Below are 13,032 nucleotides of genomic sequence, written 5' to 3'. Positions count from 1 at the left end.
ATGTGCCTCTCATAGGAACAAAAAAGAAGGGTCTGCCTCCTGAGACTGGAATTTCATTCTTAATACACTAAAAAGTCTGCTTTAAATGACCATGATTACATTAAAGGCAGCAAGTGTGCCCTGGAGCCTCTATTACACGCCCAGTTCTGTCTTTCCTGTATAGAACCTTCCCAGATGCGACCACGCTTCTCCATTCAAAGTCCAGAGAACACCTATGTGGGACATTTTCTATTTACCCCTCCCGACCCCCACCTCCACCCTCTCAACCCTGCTCCATGACCTGGAAGAATAATCAGGCTCCCTTGTCCTTGGGCTTCTAGTTGGCTTTTATCCAATGGGAGACACTCGCAGGAGGTCAGAGGATGGAAACAGAATGAGGTCAGGGCATGAATTCCCAGCCAGCCTCCCGCGGGATGGCTACAAGTTGCCTGCACCCCTCTTCTGCAGGCCTTGGCTCCCCTTCGGCAGCACTGTAACAGGATGCTCTCCCTCAGTCTCCAAACCGCTATCTCCCTTCCCTTACCGCTTCAGGCGGAGGGGCGCTAACCACTCCGGGTTAAAGCACCACTGCTTGGGAATGTCCTGCGGCCCTGACCGCACAACTGCCAAGAGTCCCTGCTGTAAACGCTCACGGACTCCGTCACAATGTGCCTTTTCTGTCAAGACCCTGATGAATACATGGTCTAAATGAAAGAAATGAGTAGCATCCAACTGTATCCGATACGGACGCACATGGGTGACTGCTTCACGTGAAGTTTCAGCACAAACTTCCCAGAATGTAGCAAAGAATCATGTTTGTGAGGACAGAGGAGCTATGGCGAGAGAAGGTCATTTCATGCTTTCTCCGAAGGGGTCCTATTTTGGCAAAAGCTTGCACGAGTCAGGAGATAAGTACACACTGTGCACACGCTAACTCGGGAATGTGTCAAGCTCTTCAGAGAACTAAGGTTTCTCAAATTAACTCCAGCCCCGAAAACAGTCTAAATGAGGGGATGATACCATGAGTGTAAGTGATCATACAGCGCCCTCTTCCCCAACCACTAAGCCAGCCACCAGGAATCTTTCCACCCTGTCGGGGCCTTGCCCGGACCCTCCAGGTGACCACGTGAGAACTTGAAAGAGTGGAAAATCTGCAAAACAGAGTGTTAGACACAAATTTTTTAAACAACCCCAACGTCCTTTAGCAAGTGTGTAGACAGACTGGTGCCTACTACAGTGGGATATTATTCAGCGATTAAGAAGAATCGAGACAGGCCAGTGTTGGGATAAATATCAGAGACACTATGCCAAGCAAAAAAAAAAAAAAAAAGTTAAACCAAAAAGTGTATACACTGTATGGAAAAAGCAACAACTGGGGAAATCCTCATAGGTTTATACTTCAGTTACCTGCTTTGTATCAATGTGAATTTCCTGGTTTGAATAATGAACTATGTGAGCTGCTGGCAGCTGGGTGACAGTATACAGGAGCCCTCTAAAGTGTATTCACAACATCTTTGAATCCTAAAATTGTGTCAAAACAAAAAATAAATACCAGTAACATCCCCATTTAACATAATGCAAATTACTGGACTCACACTGCAGCTGCTTTTGTGTTTACTTGAAAGGAAAGAGGAGAAGAAAAGGACCAGGATTCACTGACAGTGCAGTTGGGTTTTCTGGCTGCTACAACTAGAGATCTTATACTAGCTACCCTGTACCTTTTAAGGTCCACAGTCCTAGGGCTGGCACCTGCCCCTGGTTCTTTTTTGAGTAGTCCAGTAACTGCAGGGAAAGCAAGGCACGGAAAAATAAAGACCTTTGCCCGCGGTGAGTGTGCCAGACACAGCCAGCATGAACAGCACCCCCACCAGAGTCTAATGACTGAATTTTCTCAAACAGATACAGTTGCTGAACTCAAATCCTCCCCTTCTTTCTCACGGAAAAGCTTTTGCAACCATCAAGAACAAATGATGTAGAACAGGCTAATGGCTACCACATCCTAAAAGGAGGGAAGCAACAGCTCACCTTGGCCACACCTTCTCCTTTTTCCAATACAAGAAGACTGGAGGGAAGGCCCCACGTCACTATTTAAAAAGCCCAAAAGAACTTTTACCTCTAAGGCGATTTTGGGTTACAGGAGAAACTTCGGATAACAAAGCTATTTCCTTCCTGGGACTGACTATTAAAACGCCAAAGGGGTCCCAGACTCTGAAGCGCCTTCCGGGAGTGGGTAAAAACAGAAGATAGAGGACCAGGGAACACACCGTTAAGGCTTGTTCTGGACATCAAGAGAAACGGAAGGCTGCGCTCTTGGTCTATGCTGCCTCGTTTTCTCTAATGAAAGGAGGCAGGAATTTGGGACACGAGCTTTGTCTAGAAATGGATAATATATATTTGCCTTAATTCCTCAGAAAATCTCCATGTGGGGTGAAACCAAGGGAAAAATGTCCCCTGGTATAGGATATTGACACTATGATTGACCAGATGACACTTCTTAAGTGTACTGACCTTAATTTTCAGAAACAGACTTTCTACGTCCATGTACAATTAAGGTAGGATTGGGGCTGAACAAGGTAATAAACGCATGCTCGGCAAAATGTTAGCTAAGACTGAATTAGAATAATTAGATATAATTAGAATAATTTTTTAAAATGTCAAGGTCCTGTAAGCTTTTTATCAAAACGGAATGATCATACAATTTAATCCATTTTTTAAACCATCAATTTGCAGCTCTCAAATATTGATACCATCTTTGGAATAATTCTAAAGAAAGAATAAATTCATAATGAAAGCACCCCGTAAATCTCTGAAGATTCTAACCATCCTTTCATTTAGCTTGTAGGATAAAGAACCATTATTGGAGCCAGTGACTTGAAGTCCCATTGCAAATTTGTCTGGTAGAATATAGCTTTGGAAATGAATTTTAATTTCTCACTGAAAATGGTTGTTTAAACTAGTTTTCTGGTTCAATTTTCTTCGACTCTAACGCTTTTCAGTGTGTTCTGAACACCATTCCTAACTGAAGCAGTACCTCCACAACAGATGGATATGTTGTGCCTTTCAGATAGAAAGTGGGCTGTAATTAAAGTGAGCTATCATATGTGTACATCACAAAAGAAACACAATCAGACAGGTAAAATCCCTGAAAAATGCTAGCTGCCATGCCACTGAACAGGAGTCACCTGGTAAAACCAAAGGAGCAGTAAGTGACAACAGTCTGAGATAGCAAGAGCCAGGAATAGAAAGATCCACATCTTTTTCGCCACCCTCGTCATCTTCGTCTTCATCTAGCTCATCGGGAGTAGGGATTTCTGGTCTTATCTGAAATGACAGAGGGGGCAATAGGAAAACATAATGTAAAATCCTTTCTTTGTCCTTTTTATGTCAAGATTTAAAAACTGAGCTAGACTCATTGCATTGTAATGTCAAAAGACCATTAAAATTTAATTTTAAATTACCTATTCATTTTCAGATTAACTGAATGGTAAACTCAATCTTAGCAGCTACAAGCCCAGATCCATGTAAGGAACTAATGATAATATACTAAGAAAATTACCGTAAGCCAGCGTAAGCAATGATTATTATAGAACACTAATAAAATTTTACGCCATTTGACTATAAAATGCAAACACTGACACATTCAATATATTGAACTTCTATGGTTTGTAATTAAATATTTGCCTTGTCGGAATACTTCCTTTTTAACTTGTCATTCTAGCCATATCTCTATGGCAAAGCTTAAAATCTTCCAGTAGCATATATAGTAGGGATCAGGAAAGGACAGAATGCTTTAGCTGAGTTTTCCTTAGACTCGGCAGTTTGTTGCTAGAGAATATAAAAACACTAAAATCTGTAATTGGTAGCTATACTTTATGGTGTCTAATTTGCAATTTGAAGATTTTGTGGTTGCTCTGTGATTAGTTAGGTTCGTTTGAACCAAAAATTTAAAAATTTAAAAAGATTACCACCATTGTAGTTTCTATAAGATGTAACTGTCAAGCAATTAATTAAATTTTTAATACTTTCAATGACACACCATCATAATGCCCACATGGAGATAATTAAGCATTAGGGGAGGAAATCAAAATATATAAAAGTGGTTGCTATAACCATAAAGTGCCAGAACCCAGTCATTACCATTAGCCTGTCTCCCGGAGTTATTTTTAGAAATAATTAACAATTCCTGCAGACTGCCTTCTTCATAGGTCCCCAAAGCACTGTTCCATTTAGGAACTGCACTGAGTCAGGATTCTTGCAGGGGGATAAAAGAAAACAGAGAGGAAATGCTTCTCTTAAGTATAATAACCTCAACTCCAATGAAGCCTTTCAACCATAACTAGTGTTCTCTTCACTAGTGAAGGAATAAAAGCAACCTGACTACCCTAGCACTTTCCAAGACACAATTTAATTCTGATTCAATATTGAGTACCTAATTCTCAGAGGACAGAGCCAGCCATAATTACAGAGATAACAATAATGTGTGCTCTGCATAGGGCATGACAGCACTTGTGGGTGTCACTGGTTCCTGGAGAAACTTGGGTGCATTTGCAACCCTTTCAGCTCTCACAAGCAGGGATTTTCAAAGTGCCTCTTGCCTGTGCCCATACTTTGAATTGGCCAGGTTTTGTTCCATCGGGAGTTATCTTAGAAATCTTAACCAGTCCCAGCTGCCTACGATGATTCATAAAAGGAGGTGGTCCTGGGTCTGTCTGCCTTACTTCCTTTTTATACATCATAGTACAAACTGAAAATAACATTTGAACAGCAGACAGGGGGAAACAGACAACAATGTTTACAGCCCGATACTACATGGGTAACGCAGCTACCACACCAGCGTATCAAAGTGCCGGGAAGCTCTGACGTACACCCCATGCACAAATGGCAGGAGATCTGGGGAGTTGGAAGACAGAGGTAAACATGTAAATTACCAGGAAAACTCAGAAGGATGGGGAGGATATAGAGAAATCAGAACCGTCCTACTCTGCTGGTAGGAATATAAAATGGTGCAGCCCCTTTGGGAAACAGCATGGCAGTTTCTCAAAAAGTTCAAGAGTTTCCACATGGTCCAGCAATTTCACTCCTAGGTATGCAACTGAGAGAAATGAAAAGGTACAATCACACAGAAACTTGCATGCGTGTGAATGCATTATTCATAATAGCCCCCAAAGGGAAGCAACTCAAAGGTCCATGATCTGATAAATACATAAACTACATGTGGTCTTATCTACACAATGGAATATTATTCAGTCAAAGGTGTGCATACAGATATGCGCCAGAGATGAACGCACCTTGAAATCATTATGCTAAATGAAGGAAGCCAGTCACAAAAGACCACATACTATGTGATTTCATTATAGGAAAGGTTCAGGTTAGGTAAATTTAGCGACAGAAGATAGGTGACACAGTTGCTTAGGGCTGCAGGAGGGGAAAGGGGTGATGGGGATTGACTACTGGTAAAATTTCACAACTAGATTGTGGTTGCTCTGTGATTAGTTGCACAGTTCTTTGACTATACCAAAAACTCACTGAATTGTACACTTTAAATGGGTGAATTAAATGGAATGAGAATTATAGCTCAATAAAGCCGCTGAATAAGAACAGAAGAAGGGAAGGAGGAAGGTTGGCAGGAAGGGGGAAGGGAGGCGTGTTATAAAGAGGAGGTGGTAGAGGAAACAGGAGGAGGGGGTGGCAGAAGCCGGAAGCTATCACCACCTTCGGAGGGATCTTAACTGGAGGAACTATGGCAAATGACCAAATGCTTCCGATTCCAGAATTATTTAATGTAAAAGGGATAAGATTATTTTTACACATATTCTAGCCTACCAGTCTTTCTGTTCGGTCAAACTAAATTACTTAAAATGAGTCATAACACCCAAGCCAGCAATATTTCTTAGAAACACTAAAGAAAGACCTACTAGGTTGGAAATAAAAAATAACGATCCACTCATCTATCTTATGTTGTCTAATTTTACATTCACATAACTGGATGCCTATATTAATTTATCTGCCAGTGGAAAAGAGCATATGTCTGCATCTCACATATGCATATATTTTAACAAAGAAACTACAGATGTACTGTAATTTCAGAATAGCTGATATAGTCTGCCGACTTATAATAGTATGATTTGTGTCTTCAAAGGCGAGTTAATTCTCCTGAACGTATTAGCACTTACTGTTGGGACTTTGGTTTCATTACCTTTCCCTTTCTCTGCTCACCTCTTAAAGAAGTACTTATTCCAGCTTCTCTGTGCTAGGCTTTTCCCTTGCTTTGTGTGTAATGACTGAGTAAGAGGAATATACATATAACTTAGAAAAAAATCAAAAGAAGTCACATAAAAACACCTGTAAAATTTTAACATTTTGGTAGATTACATTAGCTACTAAAACATCCAGAAAACCACGTACATAATTCTCACACAGGCACACACACAAATACACCCTTCCAATTATAGCTAAGCTGTGTTGAAAAAACTTAAGTGGAGAGCAAAATATAAAATGATTAATTACTTTTAGAGTCAGCTTCAAATTGAATATTGGAAAGCTTATCCTATAAAATGCCTCCTCTAAGGGTCCTGAGCCACATAATCTTTCAACCACCTTTCCTAGAGTATAACCTATGAAAACCCAGGAGTTTGTGCATAAACACAGTATTTTATTTAGAACACGTCAAGTATCCACATAAATTTATTTAAAAAGAGAAACAGCTTCTGATGAATGCAGTGACATTCACTTAAATCAAAGCCAAACAGGTTATACCATATTAATACCAACCCAGGATGCATAATGAATTCTTTTATATTCCTCACATCTAAAATTAACTCCAGAAATCAATAACACAATCTATCTTAAGATTTCTAAAATAAAAAGTTTAATTTTTAAACAACTAAATATATTTTTAATGAACCCAAGTCAGAGACGAGAATCAATCTTCCACCTAAAGGTTCATCCATTACTGACTGTTTTACCAGAATAACAATTCTCTGCATTTTGTTTGTTTTTGTTTGTTCTGTTTTATTCGACTGGGGGCACATTAAAGACAGAAGAGAAGGATAAATAGCTGAGCACAACAAAAAAATACAAACTAAAAGAGAAAATCATCTGTGTCCATTTCTTAACATTGGGATCAACAAGTCCTCAAAAAAGCTCCCTGAAACTTTTTGACCAACTTTAGATTTGCATATTTCAAGTGATTAACAATGACACTTTACCCAACAAAACATATGGATTCATTCAACATTCCCAGATTATAAAATGGTCTACTACTTAGTGTATGTCCAATAAATAATTGCTAAACTGATCCAAGTATGAAGGGTCTATAATTAATAATCCCACAAAACTTCCTAATAACAAACCAATGACAAGAAATATGAGCTAATGAATTTGATATTCAAATTGCCTAACTCACATGGTGTCTTATTCAGCTCTACTAATCACTGACATTTTCCATCCTGCCTTACCTACAATGTTTCATTCAACCCTAACTGATGTCTGCCACTCCCCTAATACCTTTTGTTCTATCAACCTGTGAACTTTCAACAAGTTTCACAGCTTAAATTGATGCATCAGTCAATAAGAAGTCTATCTTTAGTAAATGTAAAGAGATCTAGTACTTACAAAGTAGCTGAGTTATCTACAAAAGTAGCTATGTTGATCAGGATACAATGGATCTTTCTGTAATTTCTTCCTATTTGAAATTCACAGCACTCTCATTTAAAAGATTATCTCACAAGTTTCCAGAAACTGAGAGAATGTGGATGTACTTTCACGGGAAAGGTCCAGAGGAAGCCTTTAGTTTTGTAAGTGAGCCTTGGTGCAGACTGAGTCATCTCTGACAACAAGGAAGAGCGTTGGTTGTTACACTGTAGAAGACCCTACCTGGCAGGGACCTTCAAATCATTGAAAATTTGATTTTAGAGAAGATGAGCCTCAGTTTCACCTTACTATCAACTACCAGACGGAGGTGGGGACCTGACTCAGTTGTATCCTTAGCTTTGGGGAGCTTGTTTGGGATATGAACACACTGACCATTTTCTTGGACTTTTTAGTTCTTGGGTATTCAAACAGCAAAGGGAAACTCAGTCATCAGTAAAAAGAAGAAGAATGCATTGTGCAGTCTTAGAAGCAGTAACTCTCCATGAGGAGGCGGGCTGTCTACACCAGAAACTGGAGGTCAAAGATGAACTCTTTTAAATCACTTATGTCTCCTCCTCTTAAACCTAGTTAAGAATATCCACTATAGTGAACCACTGTTACTCTGGGGAATAAGCTGAATCCCTTACGGGGGTAAGGGTAAAATAAAGGCTGAGAAGAGTGGCAAAAAAAAAAAAAAAAAAAAAAACCAGGATAAATTTTAGAAATTTCCTTTATAGTTCTTCACACTCTAAAGGTAAAAACCCAAGCATATCTAGAAACCCAACACTATCACCACCCTTTACGTTGGAAGGTATAAAAGAGCTATTTATGGATCCTCAATGGATCAGAGAATATTGAAAAATTAGATTAAGAAAGTATCTAATATCTCACTGAGCAGAAGTTTATGCTCAGAAGTTTATGCTCGCTTATCTGAGCATAAACTCTAAAACGCACAACCAGGAACTGAATAGAAGGCCAAAGTAGGAACAGATATCAACATTCCAATATGTAAAGAGATAGAAAGTAAACAGTCAAGAATATGTGGGAGTTATTTAATGAAACCTAGTACTCCAGCTGGCATATTTCATGAATAATAGCTAAAAGTAAAGGTAATTATTATGCCATGATCTAACTTAGCAAATGATCATTAAAATAATAAGAATAAAAGGTATCTTTACAGATGTTGTAGCCAATTTACTGGCAATTTGCCTATAAAATTTACAGGTAGCTTTTGTTCCCTTTTTCTTTTTCCTTTTTTTTTTTTTAAAGATGGTTTGAGTATTGCTAGTCACCATAGCTCAGTCTGAGGTCCCATCTTTTTTAATTTTATGAGCCACAGAACAAGTCTCCATAAGTCTTCCCATTTGTGATGACCACAAGACAAGCTGGCCAATCTATGTTTGCATCCTCAACATGGGAAATCCTGCCTTAGGATTTGGTTTCACAAGAGCCTTTTATAGGTCCCTCCAATTCAAGCCAATCAACACAAGTCTGCCTTGTTCCTACTGGCATCTAACCTCGGCGTAAACTCAATTCCAAAGAAAAACTCAATCCATTTTAACGCCTTAGGGAACCAAGAAATTTATATCAAAACTTCTTAGGCCATTTGACCTAAGGACAGACTCTGGATAACATTTCACATAACTTCTCTTAACACAAGGCCTGCCTTAAACTCTAGAGACACTTGATAAACATTTCTCTGCATTTTAATTAACAGCAATACGAAATGTGAAATATACACTTAGCTCCTTAACATAACTGAATAATTTAAAGCCGGCTATGTTCAGGAGATATTAGAAAAGGCTGTATGTTTTTAGTCTAAAAGCCAAGGCAGTGTCACATAACGCGTTAACCCCAAAAGAGTGATACTTTCCTCATCTAGCTCCCTGGGGCTTTTCACACTAAACTAAGTTTTGTGGGTTTTTTTGTTTGTTTGTTTGTTTTGATGTGGCATCTCAATTTTGTACCAGAAATAAGGATCTTTGGCTGCCCAGGTTGCACAAACCTTAGCGGATGCAGGCCATGCTTGGATTTAAAGTCCGAGATGGAACACCAACTGGGCAAAACAGTTGCTATGGGGACACAGATGTTCTGGAACAATAAGCTGGGGGCCCAGGCATGCAGTCCTATACCCAGTCACCTGCAGAGATTTCGGGGGCACCACAGGTGGTTCACATTGGCCTCAATGAGATTTAAATTCATTATCTGTGAGGTCGAAGACCGCTGTGGTCTTTTACAGGCTAAACACGCAATAAATAGAGCACCTGGGTGGCTCAGTTGGTTAAGCGACTGCCTTCAGCTCAGGTCATGATCCCAGAGTCCTGGGATGGAGGCCCACATTGGGCTCCCTGCTCCACGGGGAGTCTGCTCCCTCTGACCCTCTCCCCTCTCATGCTCTCTCTCACTGTCTCTCTCTCAAATAAATAAAATCTTTAAAAAACAAAAACAAAAACAAAACAAGCAATAAATACAAGTTCTTATCTCTTATAGACCACATATTTAGAATTACATCCATCGGGCAAAAACCTTCTAAGAGAGGAGATACGAATGGAGTTATAAAACGGAGCGAGAAAGCAGAAAGGCCTACCTCTTCAGGCAGATGAAGAATGGTGTGCTCTCCCGCACTGAAGTGTGACAGAGATTTATACGCAGCATTGGCTACAACTGGGTCCTAGATGGGGTATCAGTAAGACAAACAAAAGAAACAACAGACATTACACATCAACTCTGGAAGAAGGAAGACAATCCATCCTGCACCAACCTCGAAGTTCCAGAGTCAGTGCTTTGCAAATGATACTCAGGTCTTGCTTACTGTGTCACAACTAAAAACAGAAAACCATAGTGGGTAGGGAAATCAGAAGCACTCAATTTTTATCCTAGTTTGGACGTTAAACAGAACGTAACTCAAAATCACCAGGTCCCCATGACATAGTAGGGTTGACTGAAAGTACTATGAGGAAACGGAGTCTGCTAGGTTGGAATTAGGCTCTGATTCTCTAGCTACTAACCAGGAAAATTAGCCCTTGGGAATCTCAGCTCATACACTCTTGAGTCTAGTATCACTGACAGACACCCTCTTCTCTGTCCTCCTTCATTGGAAACCATATCTAAAGAAAAGTACTGAACTTTCTGTTAGCTTGATGTGCTCGTTGGTAGGGGAGGGGCAAAGTAGGAAAGGGGAAGGGCCTTCTAAAAATAAAATGAGACAACAACAGCAGTCTCTCTTCACATCTGTCAGCCTCACAAAGTAACAAAGTAATAAAGTGCACTTCATGACCAAAATGAACTAATCACCATAATCTGAGAAGAATTTCTAAAACCTAAACTCATTAACGTCCTAATTCTTTAAAGATCACAAAGCCATCATTTCAAGTTAGTTCTATTTCTTACTCCTAGAGTCTTATTTCACAGTTCTTTCTCAACTTAGTTCTGTTTCACTGACACCCTTGTGATAGTACCTTGTTTTGAGTGTGGGTCCAGAGGAAGCTGAGGACTTGAACTTTAAAATTCTGAAAAATCAATAAACATCACAATAAATTGCTAAGATGAAGACAAAACTGGGAACAATCCAAAGTAGAAAACAGTGAAAATTAACTCAAAATTATACCACTAGTGATTGACTTAATCTATATTTAGCCATCATTCATGATATGAAAATAGAAAGAGATGCATCATGGAAATACATGGACATCTTAAACACAGTATGCTAATATTATTAAATTTAGAAACCCGGGCGCCTGGGTGGCTCAGTGGGTTAAAGGCTCTGCCTTCAGCTTGGGTCATGATCCCAGGGTCCTGGGATTGAGCCCCACATCAGACTCTCTGCTCAGCAGGGAGCCTGCTTCCCCCTCTCTCTCTGCCTGCCTCTCTGCCTACTTGTGATCGCTGTGTGAGTCAAATAAATAAATATCTTTTAGAAAGAAAGAAAGAGAGAGAGAGAAAAGAAACCTAACCATTTTTTGGCTGACCTCTCAAGTCCTATCTAGTACAAATTTCACTCCCCTCTTTTGTGCCACTGTTTCTGATCCTCTACCCAGGAAAGAATTCTCCCTTCACCAACTGGCCATACGGCCCATGGCACACTCTAGCATCCAGTATGATTATAAGTGCATGTGGTTAACTCCCTACTAGATTTACACATTTTAGAACAGTGACTGTCTTTTGCATTTCAAAAGCCTGGACCATAAAGCCCAGAAAAATAAAGGGCATAAAGCCCAGTTCCTCAAATGACAGATACTTAATAAGTAATGAGCTTAAAAAGCCACTTATCTTCCAACATTGGCTCAAAGTAGTCTTCATTTCAATCACATCTAACTTCTTGCCCTTCTCAGTCATAGAAGGCTCTCCTATACCTGCTTGAATTTGTGTACTCTTATTTCTAAGACTTCAGTGAGACGCAACATTTTTTTAAATTCTTTAAGAAACTAGTCTAGGGGCACCTGGGTGGCTCAGTGGGTTAAAGCCTCTGCCTTCAGCTCAGGTCATGATCCCAGGGTCCTGAGATCGAGCCCCATATCAGGTTCTCTGCTCGGCAGGGAGCCTACTTCCTCCCCCCTATCCCCCACCTACCTCTCTGCCTACTTGTGATCTCTGTCTGCCGATTAAATAAATAAAATCTTAAAAAAAAAAAAAAAAAGAACCCAATCTAATAGCACCAACTAAGTAAGGTTTCATTTGACTCCTTTTAGAATCCTTGTCACTTCTACCACCATACTCTCATACCCCTCTGATTAAGTGTACTCATCAAATACTATTGAAATCACAGGGCACACCTGGGTGGCTCAGTGGGTTAAAGCCTCTGCTTTCAGCTCAGGTTGTGATACCAGGGTCCTGGGATCGAGCCCCGCATTGGGCTCTCTGCTCAGCAGGGAGCCTGCTTCATCCTCTCTCTCTCTGCCTGCCTCTCTGCCTACTTGTGATCTCTGTCTGTCAAATAAATAAATAAAATATTTTTAAAAAAATATTATTGAAATTATTATTGCTTATGTGCAACTCTTCTGCCACCTTTTGAGCTTCTGGAGGCAAGGACTGACAATACGGTGTAATGGGAAAACAGAGGCTATGGAGCTAAATGTCCTGGACTTAGACACCAGCCTTTGTTTAGAAACTACAATGATATTCAGGCTCCTTATCTGGCATGTAGTAGGTACTCAATAAATATTTAATGAATGGATGTACCTCTCAAAACCTCAGACTCCTTAGCTCTAAAATGAAAATAATACCTTCCTATGAGATACTAGAACAAAATAGTACAATGTAATGAGAAGAGTGCTGGGAATATAATAGGCTCTTAAGAATATCTATTATGTGTTAGTATTTCTAAAGCCTAGGACAGTTTTACGAAATATATTCTGAGTCAATGAATGGATGTACAAGCACTTAGCAAAGCCATTCAGAAAATACACGAATTGAAACATGCTA

At 39.8% G+C, this 13,032-nt stretch overlaps 1 protein-coding gene across 8 annotated transcripts in view; it reads right to left on the bottom strand.

Annotated features, from left to right (window-relative positions):
* FOCAD (focadhesin) overlaps positions 1-13,032 on the bottom strand; it is a 296,022-nt gene that overhangs the window by 98,712 nt on the left and 184,278 nt on the right. For all 8 annotated transcript variants that reach the window (XR_014301953.1, XR_014301954.1, XM_082695369.1 and 5 more), the window contains 3 exons: positions 11,070-11,120; positions 10,199-10,282; positions 3,162-3,300 (listed from right to left, as the gene is read on the bottom strand). Coding sequence is in view for 6 of the 8 variants with exons in the window: in XM_082695369.1 (XP_082551495.1) it covers positions 3,162-3,300; positions 10,199-10,282; positions 11,070-11,120 (274 nt within the window). In the remaining 2 variants the exon portion in view is untranslated. The remainder of the gene's footprint in view (positions 1-3,161; positions 3,301-10,198; positions 10,283-11,069; positions 11,121-13,032) is intronic.

The sequence above is a fragment of the Mustela nivalis genome, assembly GCF_964662115.1.
Source record: "Mustela nivalis genome assembly, chromosome: 13".
Lineage (NCBI taxonomy): Eukaryota > Metazoa > Chordata > Mammalia > Carnivora > Mustelidae > Mustela > Mustela nivalis.
The sequence above is the reverse complement of the archived record's forward strand: the minus strand, read 5'-3'. Positions and strand labels throughout refer to the sequence as shown.